The sequence below is a fragment of the Pteropus vampyrus genome, unplaced genomic scaffold (genome assembly GCF_000151845.1).
Source record: "Pteropus vampyrus isolate Shadow unplaced genomic scaffold, Pvam_2.0 Scaffold397, whole genome shotgun sequence".
Classification (NCBI taxonomy): Eukaryota; Metazoa; Chordata; class Mammalia; order Chiroptera; family Pteropodidae; genus Pteropus; species Pteropus vampyrus.
The window spans coordinates 499,794-512,621 of NW_011889178.1; the positions used below are offsets into that span (position 1 = coordinate 499,794).

Here is a 12,828-nt window from a genome sequence, read left to right on the forward strand (position 1 = left end):
TGTTCTTGATAGAATTGACCTTTCTTATGTAATATATTTTTTTAGTGGGAATTTATTAGCTTTCAGTGGGCAGGGCACATTTTCATAATATTGCCTGGTAGTGCAAGCACAAGTATACAAAGTTCCTTGAATGGTGAGATTAACGTGGCTAGATTTAGAGTCAATGAAATCAAATATACAAATTAATTTTTTCAGAAAATGCATATAAAAAGAAAAAGTCCATGAATAAATAAAATATTCTGGCTGTTTTAGTATTCTTAGCTAAAAGTTATTGGTAATAACTTTAAAAATATATTTATAATAATGACACTATTGAAACGATTGCTATTTTAGCTTCTCTTGCAAGTTAGTAAACTTTCAGGAGATAACTGAGTCTTTTAGTGGAAAATTGACTTTCAAACCCTCTCATTGTTTCCTCAAGATTCAATTGTAACAGAGTAGAATACATCTGTAAGGAATGGACAAAAAATAATTTGCATCTCATATCATTTTAGAATAAGTATACGTCCCATAAGGGAGTTTTCAAACTGCTCACACAATAGGTATGTACACTGCTCTATGTAAAATCAAATCAGTATTCTAAAATGCTGCCAAGAGGCAGATCAAGATACTTGGAAAACTCTTAAGATTTAAAGTATATGACACTTTACAATGATTATTTTACAAACACATGCATATTTCACTCCATATATAGAAAGTAATATTTAATTAAGCTAAGTATTTTATGTGATTTAAACAATGCTTTGCATATTCTAATAAAAGATTTGCCAAGTAAAATCAGATGATATTGGCTACTTCACAGAGCTACCAAAAAGAACCGCACTACTGTCAAGCAGTATAAAGAAAATTAAACTAGAGTCTTATTATTTATAGATAAACACTGTCCAAAATTTCTAACCTTAAAAAACTCTCTAACCCTTTGTAGGAAGGGGAAAAGTACACAATGTAGAAATATTTAGCGATAAACCAGTAATTATAATTAAGTGGAACTGTTAACACAAAACATATACTAGCACTCTCTTCCAGTAAGATGTCTATAGACTAAAAAATGAAGACTAAATTATTCATAATACAGTAAATATTAAAAGTATTGTTCAAAAATATGAATATAAACAATACAAAAGATGGTCTAAAGAGTAATGTTTATATCATGGGACTACTTGTAAATGCTCTTCTCAAATTTACATTATATTCTTTTCGAATAGAATGCCACATTCTATGTAAATCACACAGCAAATTGAATTACAATTGCATGAAAATTGAGAAATGCCCAATCACAAATTTTAACTTTAATCTTGACATTCTAAATTAGAAGCTGGATTTTCCTGTGGTACAATTAATAAGCCATGGAACCAATAGAATCATTTGACCTTATAATTCCACTTCACAGATCTATGTTTCAGTTTTCATATTTCTTAATAGTTGCTTCAATAAAGAAATTGAAGAAATAGTTAACACAGTATTTCTGAAAAAGTTAAATACTTTTAGGTTAAGGATGTGGACAAATATCAAATCAGATTATATTGCTGAAAGGATAAACTATTTCTTTCATGTTGACAAAATATGTGATTTTATAAGACATTGTAATGTCCAATAAAACGGAAATCAGATTTTGAAAAGCTAGGAGGTAAAAGAATCACGATCGGGAACTGTGTAGAGGGAAAATAGGATTACATTTATTGGCTACTATATTAACTTAACTTCTCATAAAATCCTCCTGATCTACTATATAACTTCAGAACTGAAGTATGCTCTCCTATGGGAGTTGTAAAATAAATTATATACAATTACGATTCAATACAAATAAAAAACCAACCTAATAGCCCTTAAGATAATTCTCACTGAAACTTTATCATTTAAGTTAGAGTAGAATTTTCCTAATGAATCAAGTGGGCTACTTAACATAATTACGAATTTTTATGTTTTCCATAGAGAAACATAGTTGATTATGAGTAAATTCTGGAAAACTGTGCTAACTACACCTCCCCAAAGTGAATACAACAAACATCTGTTGCAAGAACTGCTTGGCTTTCAGACAGTATGTAAAGGGTGTTCTTTTTCCCAGTGTTTTGCTACTTAAAGAAAAAAAAAAACCAACACATGTTCCTACTATCAATTCTCAAAACATAAAATCTTAAAATTCGGGTACGTTACCAGGTATATTATAGAAAGAAAAACTGCAATGTACAAGACTCCACTTGCATTATAAAAGGGCAACAAAACAGTTGGGCATGTTGCCCTCTGTCTGTGTATTACGAAGTAATTTTAACCATTGTCTATCTTAGTTCTCTACACAAACATAGAGATGCTCATTGCATAGAGGAAGGAATTAAAAAATACATAACTCCCTGATTATTTTCCTCCTCTGTTGGAATCCCAGTGATAACTCAGGTTTCTCTTCTTTGAATTTCACTGGCTTCTATGGGATTCTAAACACATCTCCATCATAGAATCCTCATTAAATGACTAATGAATTCTTTAAGTTTTACTCCAGTGGCAGGATAAATGATTGCAAAATTTTACGTAATGCATTAAGCACAAAATGTAATAATTTCAGTGGGGTGGAGGAATCAATGTGCCTCTGTGACTCGTCTTTTCTTAACTACATCAAAGAATTGTTCAGTGCTTTTTTTGTAAATTGAATGCATTTTCTTTGATTCTGAAAGAACAGAATTTTGTCTAAAATTCATAGATATTCTGCAAAGTAAAACATCACCTTTTTGGCATTTGGAAATTCTACAAAGTGTACACAAATTAGCGGGTACAAATGAATAAAAATGTTTATAAGCAACAGAGCACAGAGCATGTAAAACCTTTATGATAAGGAAAGAACAATAAACAGATGGCCGCTTCTCAACATATTTCAAGTAACACGTAACTTTGCTCATTTTTCAATCTCCTACCTCCTCTTCTACCCGTGCCTACTCCCAACCATTTTGAGGTTACTGTTTATTCAAAGTTTAAGATTCAGTTTCACAATTCCATTCTATGCTAACACTAAGGTATTGATTAAATTCTTAAAACATTCCTGGGAATATTTCAGCAAGGCATCCTAACACCTTACTGAAAAACCTTTGTCATTCAAGCAATGGGAAAAACTGGAAGTTTTCATTTCTTTTTCTTGCAAATCCAAAGTATGGGCACTCATTATGTTTCAACAACCTTCAAGATTGATAATGGAATTTGTCCAGGTATTTGATTAAAGCAGTCTAAAATGTTAACATGCACTTAGTATAGTATGTGTTTATAAACTCATAGGGAAAACGCTTTACTTAAAGTAGTCTTCAAAATGGTATTTATAAAATTCCATTACAAGCAAAAATTTTGAGGAAAATTAATTTTAAATTGATATAAAAAGGACAGTCAAAGTCACGTATTCTCCAGCATATACCAGTTTAGAATAATTTTCATATAATATCTATGATCACTGTACATTTATAGTCTGTCTTATTAAAAGATGAAGCGCAAAGAGGTATTTGCCCTTTTCCTAGGAGACAGTCAGCCAACACACACAACACATACTCTGAAGCAATTAATTGTTAAAGCTTCCTTTACTCACTCAGTGTCACAGTCTTTATTCCCTACGTAGCATTACCAAGAGTCATATGTTAGGTTTAAAGAACACATTAGTTTCAATTTTATGGTCTCTTAAAAAAAATATAGTTTCTTAAATTAAACAAATCTTTTCAGCTATTGCTCATAATTTGAATAAGGTAATTTGAAGTTATAATATCACTGGTATTATATTTATTTCATATTATGTGTTTTATTATATATGTATTACATATATTTGTATAAAATGTTATACTATCTATGTGTATTCTGTAATACATATATATATTTTTCCTATAATGAACTCAGAATAACAATATTTTTAGCAAAGTACCTTATAATCATAAACTAATTTAACATGCATACTACACATCATTATATGCTTTAATTTATATCCATTCTACAGACAGAAAGACTGGTGCTGTGAATTTAAAAGATTTACCTAAGGTCAAGAAGTTCACCACGATTACAATACTGAAGATGTGCTCATAATGACTCTCTGACTAGATTTGTACTGCTATTTTTTTTATCTTAATTACTTAATATTATGTATAAGGTATTTCGCAAAATCTAAAAAGAAAAAAGGTGCTAACTACTTAATGAATGAGGCAACTAAAGAAAGATATGAGCTCCATTTAATAAGAAATCCTTGCCTTTTTAAATATTTTTCTAAAACTTAAAATGAAAATTCTTTATGATACCTCTTATACTTAGTACTTTAAACTTCAAAGTGAATTATCCAAGTTAATCTCACTCATTTATTATAAAAAACTGCATCATTCCCATTTTAAAAGTAAGAAGACAGGCACAGGAATAAAGCGATTTACCCATGGTTCCCACACTAAGAGTGAGGGAGGTCTGGAATTAGAACATGTCATGTTCTTGGTTTCTCATTCATTTTTCAAACGACGGAGCAATGTCATTCCAATTAGTCATCTTATTCCAAAGTCACTAAAGGAAGCACACAATTTTCTGAAGATGGGGAAAACATATCCTGAAAGTTCCAACGTAAAGGAACACATCAAAAGTTTTGATTTCACTGTACTTAGATTTAAATTCACTATAATTTAAATTTTGAAAAGTATTCACATATCTTATTACTTTAGTGCCATGAACCAGAAGCTTTGCTGAGAGACTGATTATTTGCCCAAAATTAACCTCATGCTTTCATAGGAGAGTTACGAGCTAAGAAATGAAATTAAACGAGAAAGGTAAAGAACGGGTCTATATTAAAACGTATTTGGTAGCATGGGACTTGAAAGATAAGACATCAATTTTCAGCCTGGCTGATTACAGAATAGGATCCATTGCTTCTAGTCAACAGTAAGCATTTCAGAGGGACAAGAACATAACATTTGAGGGCAAGTGATGCATGGTAATACGCACGATGCATTTCTTGAAAAGCTTGAGAAAAAAAGAACAAATTAAATAAGTTGGAAGGGTAAAAAAAAAAAAAAAGAAATGTTAAATAACCAGGCCATTAGTCCTTTAAAATGATGAGAAAAATATTCAGATTAAGTCCTCTAACTTTTGCTAAACGGTTAAAAAAAAATCTTTGCTCTCCAAGTAGGGTTAGGCATGTAAACAATAATTCCTATCAGATTGATACAGGCTTTTCACCTTCTAAGAAAACTAAGGTTTCATGTTGAAGAACAGCATTACCAGCATATGTCTAATTACAGGCATCTTTTTAGATTCCACTGTGGCAGCAAAAGTGCAACAAACAAGATAGACAAAGAGTTGTCATATTAATGAGACGTACCTCTTGTACTGATCGAGCAGCTGGCTTGTCTTGATGATTGGCCAATATTAAAAAGGGTAAAGTGCATAACTGTGGGTGTTGAAGAGCTGAGTGCAGTTCATTTCTAGCAGTCTCTAAATCATCTTCTGAAGAGGCACTGTCCAATACAAATATTACCCCTTGAGATCCTTGGTAGTAGCGGCTCCAGTATTTCCGGATATTATCAGCCCCTGTCAAAAACAAAACAAATTCTCTTTTTAAAAATAGCTTTCAGCAACTGAAAAATGTTCCCAGCAGTAATTCCTATTGGAAACCAATGTAGCTTTTAAAAATTAAGTGTAGAGGTTATGGTTAAGAACGAAGAAGTCATTAGAGCCAATAGGTAGATGTGAACTTGAAGGAGAACACATAAGTTTAAGAGTCATTCTTCATGCCTTTTTTATCATAACATGTAAGAACTGGGATAAATACTTCTTAAACACAAAAGAATGTTTTCGGATTTTGCTTAATAGTCCTAAATAAATGACACTCTCAACGAATTGAGTTTAAACCTACCGCAGAGAATAGCGTAACCTAGCTGCTCACCGAGGCGTCTTTCCACACCATTGACATTAGCTTGGTGAAATTTTCTCAAATAACCACTTGCTGGTCAGAACAGCCTTAATTTCACCTAGAAAGTTAAAACTGTATGTGTCAAAGTGCTGAACTTTATGATGAACTAAAATCTTGGCCCTTGGTACATCTGCATAATCCCACTTGGCAATGAGCACACTTATGGTCTTGAAGTAACCAGGCATATAAGAAGATCAGGTCATCCAAGGTTAAGTAACCTTAAATATGCAAAGACATGGGATATGAGCAGGGTTGATGCCTATCAGGTAGGGTCCAACAAAGAAAACAAAACAAATAGAAAACAAAATGAATCAAAACAGAAAGAGAAAGGGCGGGGTGGGGAGAAGAGGGAGGGAAGGGAAGGAAGGAAGGAAATTTAATCAGATTGTGTGATGTAGGAAATCAGTTGCATAAGTGATGGTGGAACTGAGAGAACACCAGGGGTGCTGAGATGAGCAACATCTTAGGTCAGGTTCCCTATATGTTGCGCTTGAGGTAGCATTCCTTGTATTTCTGATTACAGATAGAGTGCTGTCAGGAGAAATCAGGAGTGAAAGAATCAAACTAGAATGGGAGAAAGAGCTAAGCAAAAACATGGTTTCAGAAATCTAGCTTTGGCTTGATCCAATGAGGAGCTCTAGAGTGTAGACTGAACTAGAGAACTTGTCTAGTCCAAAGGTAGAAAACTAGGCTATTATACCCCTGAATAGACACTGGCTATGAGCCACCCCTGGAGAACAGGAGGGGACTGGGGTATGATCTCATAATCTCCCAGATATGTTTGGTTGAGGCAATTACTGTCAGCCAAGGGCAAGCCTCTGGAGAAGGGTACAGGAGTGAGTCATTAGCAGCCAATACCCACAGCAGCTGGGAGATGGATGCACTGGCCCAGTAAAAGATATCTGGGTCGGATACCAACAGCATCTGCTACAGGCTACATCCAGACATTATCCATATGCTAGAGAACCATCCATAAGCTTGAGGAGCAGAAGTTGAGGCAGTGTTACCTGGTTGTGAATGCCGAAAACAACGAAAATATTGTGTGCATATGTATCTGTATATAAGATTATAATAAATTTTACTAACATAAAGAATGTGTAGCACACAATTTTTATAGAAGAATGCATGCAACATGCTTTACTGTAAATTCTATAGAGCTCATTAAATGCTCACAGAATGCTTTCATTGATTTGGACCAACTTTTGTATCCATAGCCAACCAATGGCTACAACTGACCAAGTGTGGTTTTGAAATAAATGTTGGTTGTGTTAAGTGTTTTACACATATCAACTCATTTGTCCATAACAGTCTCGTGAAGTAGGTACTGTTATCACTTTCATTTTATCAATGCAGAAACCAAGACACAAAACAAATTATACAATGTGCCCAAGGATATACACCTAAAAGTACATTTAGGTCTAATGTGATTGAAATGGAAGGATCATTGACTAGAAAGATGATGAAGCTAAGTAAAGAATTCTACTACCACAAAAGCTAACAGTGAAAAAAAGGAACCTGTTAAAATAAAATGTACCCAAGTGCTTCTATATTAATGCTTATAGTGGGAACATGTCCAAGAACACTTCCCAACCAATTAATTTAATGAATAGTATTATTAAATACCTATTCTATATGAGTCACCGAGACCTATAATAAATATTTAGAAAGCCATTATTCCTCTTAGCTCAAATCTTCAAATCCTGTAATACTAAGTAGAATAAGGCCACAGCACTAGAGGGTGTCTAGAGAGCCAAGTGCAAAGAATACTAGTTGCATGCTTTAATGGAAGTTGTCCATTGGGAATACATGGAATATGCTAGAAATCCAGTTTGTGAGGTCATCTCTCTATAAGAAAGTTTATTGTCATCTATCGCATTAAGGAGCACAGAAGTCTAATGACTATGTTGGTAGATGAAACAAACCCAAACGGAAATACCATAATTTTAAAAAGTGTCCCTTATATGACATAATAGATGAATAATACATTATTATTCATCAAGAAAAGACCCTTTTCTTTAATCTCCTGCTACATAGTCATCTACCTGATCTTAGCATTTCTAACTTTCATCACAAACACTGAGCTTGAAATTCCAAATTCCAGTTCTCCTGCATGAAGGTTTTAGTCAGCTGTAGCCTAAACCCAGGTTGGGGCTGAGGACACAAACAGTGGGGTGAAGGGTGGTATACAGTTGCTTAGTCCAGCTGAGTGGACCTCAGTTTAGTCACCAGATTAAAATGAGAAATAGATGTGTCATCAACCCAGCTGCCAGGTGCTTTGAGAAGTGAGCCTGAGAAAATTAGTAACACCTGTTTGATGCCCACATCCCAACATTCCTAACCCATAAACCAAATCCAGAAGGAGTAACACATGCACAGGACATCATATCTAATGACAGTCTGAGACCACTCTTATTCTAATGACTGAAAATTGTGTCCTCTGGGTTACTTAAATGAACAATTGTTAGATAAAAAGGTTAAACATCAAACTCAAACCTGGTCTCTATTTCACACATTGAGATTAAAAAACAAATGGGATAATCTTACCAGTAGGGATGCTGGGTGAAGGGTGTCACCAAATATCCTAATTACTCAAGGTCCAATAGTGCCTTACTAAGAGTTGTAAGGAACCCTTGGGAATCTAAGAGTTCATTCTGAGAGCCAATCAACCAGGACAGCCTGGTTCAAGGTACCAGAACAAGAGCAAACAGGAGCATGATATGTCTTCACTGTGCACGTTCATTTCTATGGCATACTATGGACTTCAACAACACCCCAACATCATTCATTCACTCATTTATTCATTCATTCATATCACAGATATCTACTGAGCACCTGGCAGCATCTTAGATGCTGGGGACAAGGAAACAAAACAGAACAAAATTACAGTTTCCATAGTTCTTACATTCACTACCAGCAGAGTCAGCCTGACATTATAGAGGCTAAAATGCCAGGTATTCACTTTCCCAGTCTCTCTCTCTCTCTCATAATAGAGACATTATAATTAAATTCTGATGCACTGAGACTCAACAATAGTCTGCTGGGAACTTTTGAAAAAGATTTTGCTCCTCAATAAAAAGAAAGATACCCAAAGAGAGTTGTCTCTCTCATCTAGCTTTTAGATTTCATAGGTGACCGAGTGATGCTCTGAACAGCAGTAGTCATCTAACGACCTTGAAGGAGACATAAGATGTCAGAATGAGAAGACAAAGCCTGGGCCCTTGAGAACACTCCTGAGCAGCAGAACTAACCCCCTACAGTATAAGGACTCCTTACTCTGCAAACACAGTAAATGCCCACCATTCGAGCCAATTTTAGAAGATTATTTTATTTGCAGCCCCCAACATGCTTATTTCCCTCATGTTAAACTAAAAGGTTATGAATAAGTTTCTTAAAGGAGTTGCTCTTTAAAAGATGAATCGATAAGCTAAAAAATAATAAGGATATGCAGGAGTCAACAATAAAAACAGTTGCTCAAAGCTGTCTCTATGGAAAATCTGATACCCAGACCAAAAATGTCCAATTAAACATTTTATGATGAAAAAAAAATATTCTATATTGGTACTTTCCAATATGGTAGCCACTAGCCACATGTGGCTACTGCATATTTGAAATGTGTCCAGAGCGATTGAAGAACTAAATTTATTTTACTTTATTTGAATTTACTTAAAGTTAAAATGCCCATGTGACTAGTGGCTACTGAAATGAACAGAGTGAACAGTGTGTTCAAGGTATTTCAGTAACTTAGTGATGACAGGAGCGCTAGAAACCACTAAGACAGGAGTAGTTACAGAGATCTAATCTTATCTCTAAAAGGAAAAGCATGTAGCCTTGCTGGTACAGGAACAGGTGCAGCCACTCCTGTCCAAAGGTGGTTTGCAAAAGGCTATGCAACAGGCTAACCAGGATAAGGGTCTCCAGGGCTGTCGGCCATGCTGTGAGAGCAGACGAGGTCAAGATTAGAAGCCCAGACTGTCTCCTCTTTTCATCCTCTTACCACAGTCCTAAGAAAAGGAAAGACAGTAAGGATAATTTCCCTCTGGAAAACTTGATGGGATTGGAGGCCCATAAATGGAGCCTAATTTGGAGAACTTGAATGGTAAATAGGTTTTTAAATCTTAGAGAAGGGTGTATCGTCATAACAAAGGTTACTTTGGTAGTATTACCTTAAGAAGAATGGTTCCCAGCATGGGGAGAAAATGTTTGAAGAGCAGGAGATGAAAAGGAGAAGTGAGAGAAAAGTAATAATTTCAAATTCATTTTTATCCCTCCCATCTATGGAATCTAAGTCTATCTAATTGGTAGTTCTTTTGATTCTTTTCATCTTCTGTAAAACAGACTCAATCTGTTTTTAAAAACTGAAATACTAAGGATTCAGAAGGACTAATGTACATATCTAAACTCAAACTTTTATTATGAACTTCCCACGCATGCATTCACTCACACACAAAAAGCCAAAATATCTCAAAGTAAATTAAGCCCTCCCTAAATGGTCAATAAAAAGTATAAAAACATAAAGATTAAAAGCCAAGTTCTCTGAAGGGAGGTATGTTATCTTGTTTTGTTTTTCAAAGAGTCAAAAAACACTAGAAAATGAAAGAATTGTTAGAAAATGGGAACCAGAGAGTTCTTTATGAAAAACAAAAATTTGTTCTGCATGATAGAACTACCACTAAACTAAACTGTTTTGCTGGAGGAGACCAATGTCCTCAGACTCAGAGTGGTATCTGCTGTGAACATCCATACTGGAAATAAAAAATGATTAACATACAGTCACCATCTACCACCCCCACAGATACATACCACATTACACTAACCTTGTAAGGTGTTTATATATACATCATCTCATTTAACCTTTTAACGTTTATTATCCCCATTTAATAGATGAAGAAATTGGGACAAAAAGGGTAAGCACTTTGCTCCACATCCAGCTAATAAATGGCAGATTTAGGCTTCAAATTTCAGACTCTCCCAATGAAGTGGGAATGGATGGAATGTTCTATGTGAATGAGCGGCTTTAAAGAATGGTTAAGATTAATATTGGGGAGAAAAAATATTCCAATGGGGAAGGAACAGGTAGGAGCATAAGCTAAGAGAAAATTAGGAAATGGGTGGGTAGTGGGACACAGTGAAGAGAATAAGCATGAAATATGAAGTCTGAGCTATGACAAGTAAATGGCTAGTGTGAAACAGAATCTGGATGGCTTTATAAGCTAAACAGAGTTCTGGGCTTGATGCAGCAGTTAGCAGAGAATTACTACAGAGCCCCGAGGCACGCTACCGGGTCAGTCTTGTCTTAAGAGCCCTGTCTACTACCCGTTGCCTGTTAGCACTTATGGTAGACAGTACTACTTACCCATACCTAAGATTCCTCCAGTCCCAAACAGCCAAGCCTCTAGAGTTCATAAACCTTTGAAATGAGTAAACAAATATTCTACATGCTCCTAGACATATGGCTAACTGCATAGCTTGAAAAGACTTGTTTATTAAGGTATTTCTATATTTATGAGAAATCTACCATAAGAAATGTGTGGGGAAGGAAAAAAAAGAATGTTCTTCCTTCTTCCAAAGGCAATAAGACTGACTCTCAGCAAAGGAAATACAGCTTCTGCCTATTTTGGATTCCCCCTGTGCAAATGGTTCATGTGACAGGTGAATGCAGGAAATACAAGTGGCAGGAAATACAAGTGGAAAGGAGACAGAGAAAGAGACAATCTACAAAAGGAGAGTTCTCCAGCCAGCTACTACTGTGGGTAATCTGAGTTTAATCATGCTGGAACTGGAAGCCAGGCATTGGGAGATGAAGCGGTTGGGTCTTTATCCACCTCCCTCCCATTAGTGGTTGTCTGAGGGCTGTTTAGGAAGGCCAGGCATGAAATTCCCAGCATATCTGGCTTGCTCAAGGCATTCATGCAAAGCAGACTCTCACAGCCAAAGAACTCTACCAGGTAAAGAATTCAAGGTACTACCTGTTGAAAGTCAGTCTGGTGCCTGTGAAAATGGGGTTATGAATAAAACCTCTTTCAGCCACACCCTCCCCCCAATAGTTTATTTAGTGTCAATTTAGGCTATCTGACCAGCTGTTGGCTCAGAAGTAGACAGCACAAAAAACACAATCATTATTATGTGGAAGTAAAGTATTTTACTTTACTCCAGGAAGCCGAGGAGATCAACAATATTTTCATAATTATAAGACATTATTTGATATCATCACAGTGTTGACATTGTCACTGATGGCGCAAAGCAAGGGAGAACAAAACTGCTGGTAATTTAGCATAAACAAAGGTACTGGCATCAGACTAGCAGTCACAGTATTCTAGACTACCATATGTTTGCGATGTGAAAAAAGTCAGTTTCACCTAAGAATAAACTTAATAAAGCAGGAAAAATTTTTAGTTTTATTAAATTAGTTCTTTAACATGTCTTTTTTGATATTCTGTATAACTGAAATGAGAAGCAGGAAAAAGTATTTTTGCTACATACCGAAGCACATGGTTGTTTTGAGGGAAGTACTTGGGCAACTGAGTTGTGAGCTAAACTAGTCATCTTCCTTTTCATAGAATTCCATTTTTACTGGAAATTTTAACTTACAAACTATGATTACTCAGGCTTGAGTATTTGATAGACATTTTCTCAAAAATGAATATGTGAGCCTGTAACTTTAAAGAAAATAATTGACAATATTTGTTGTCAATGATATAATTTGTTTTCAAACCAAAACTAGAATTCTAGAAAACTTGTTTCTGCCTCTGGGATCTTGACAGCTTCTCAGTGATGAGATTGGTGGTGATATTAACAGATAAATATTTATAATGAAATGTGTCAACATTTGGAAGATCTACATAACTTAGTGAATCAATACTTCCAAATGACCAATGCATGATGGCACATGACCAGGCATAGATAAACAGTACACTCAATGTACA

The 12,828-nt window shown here is 35.1% G+C and overlaps 1 protein-coding gene across 3 annotated transcripts in view; it reads right to left on the reverse strand.

Annotated features, from left to right (window-relative positions):
• Nucleotides 1-12,828, reverse strand: part of ARL15 (ADP ribosylation factor like GTPase 15) — a 386,031-nt gene that overhangs the window by 179,623 nt on the left and 193,580 nt on the right. For 2 of the 3 annotated variants that reach the window (XM_011380605.2, XM_023523614.1), the window contains exon 4: nucleotides 5,315-5,523. In XM_011380605.2, coding sequence (XP_011378907.1) covers nucleotides 5,315-5,523 — 209 coding nt within the window. Of the gene's footprint in view, nucleotides 1-4,474; nucleotides 4,547-5,314; nucleotides 5,524-12,828 lie in introns of those variants that run through there. The other variant, XM_011380606.2, reaches the window with a different exon arrangement.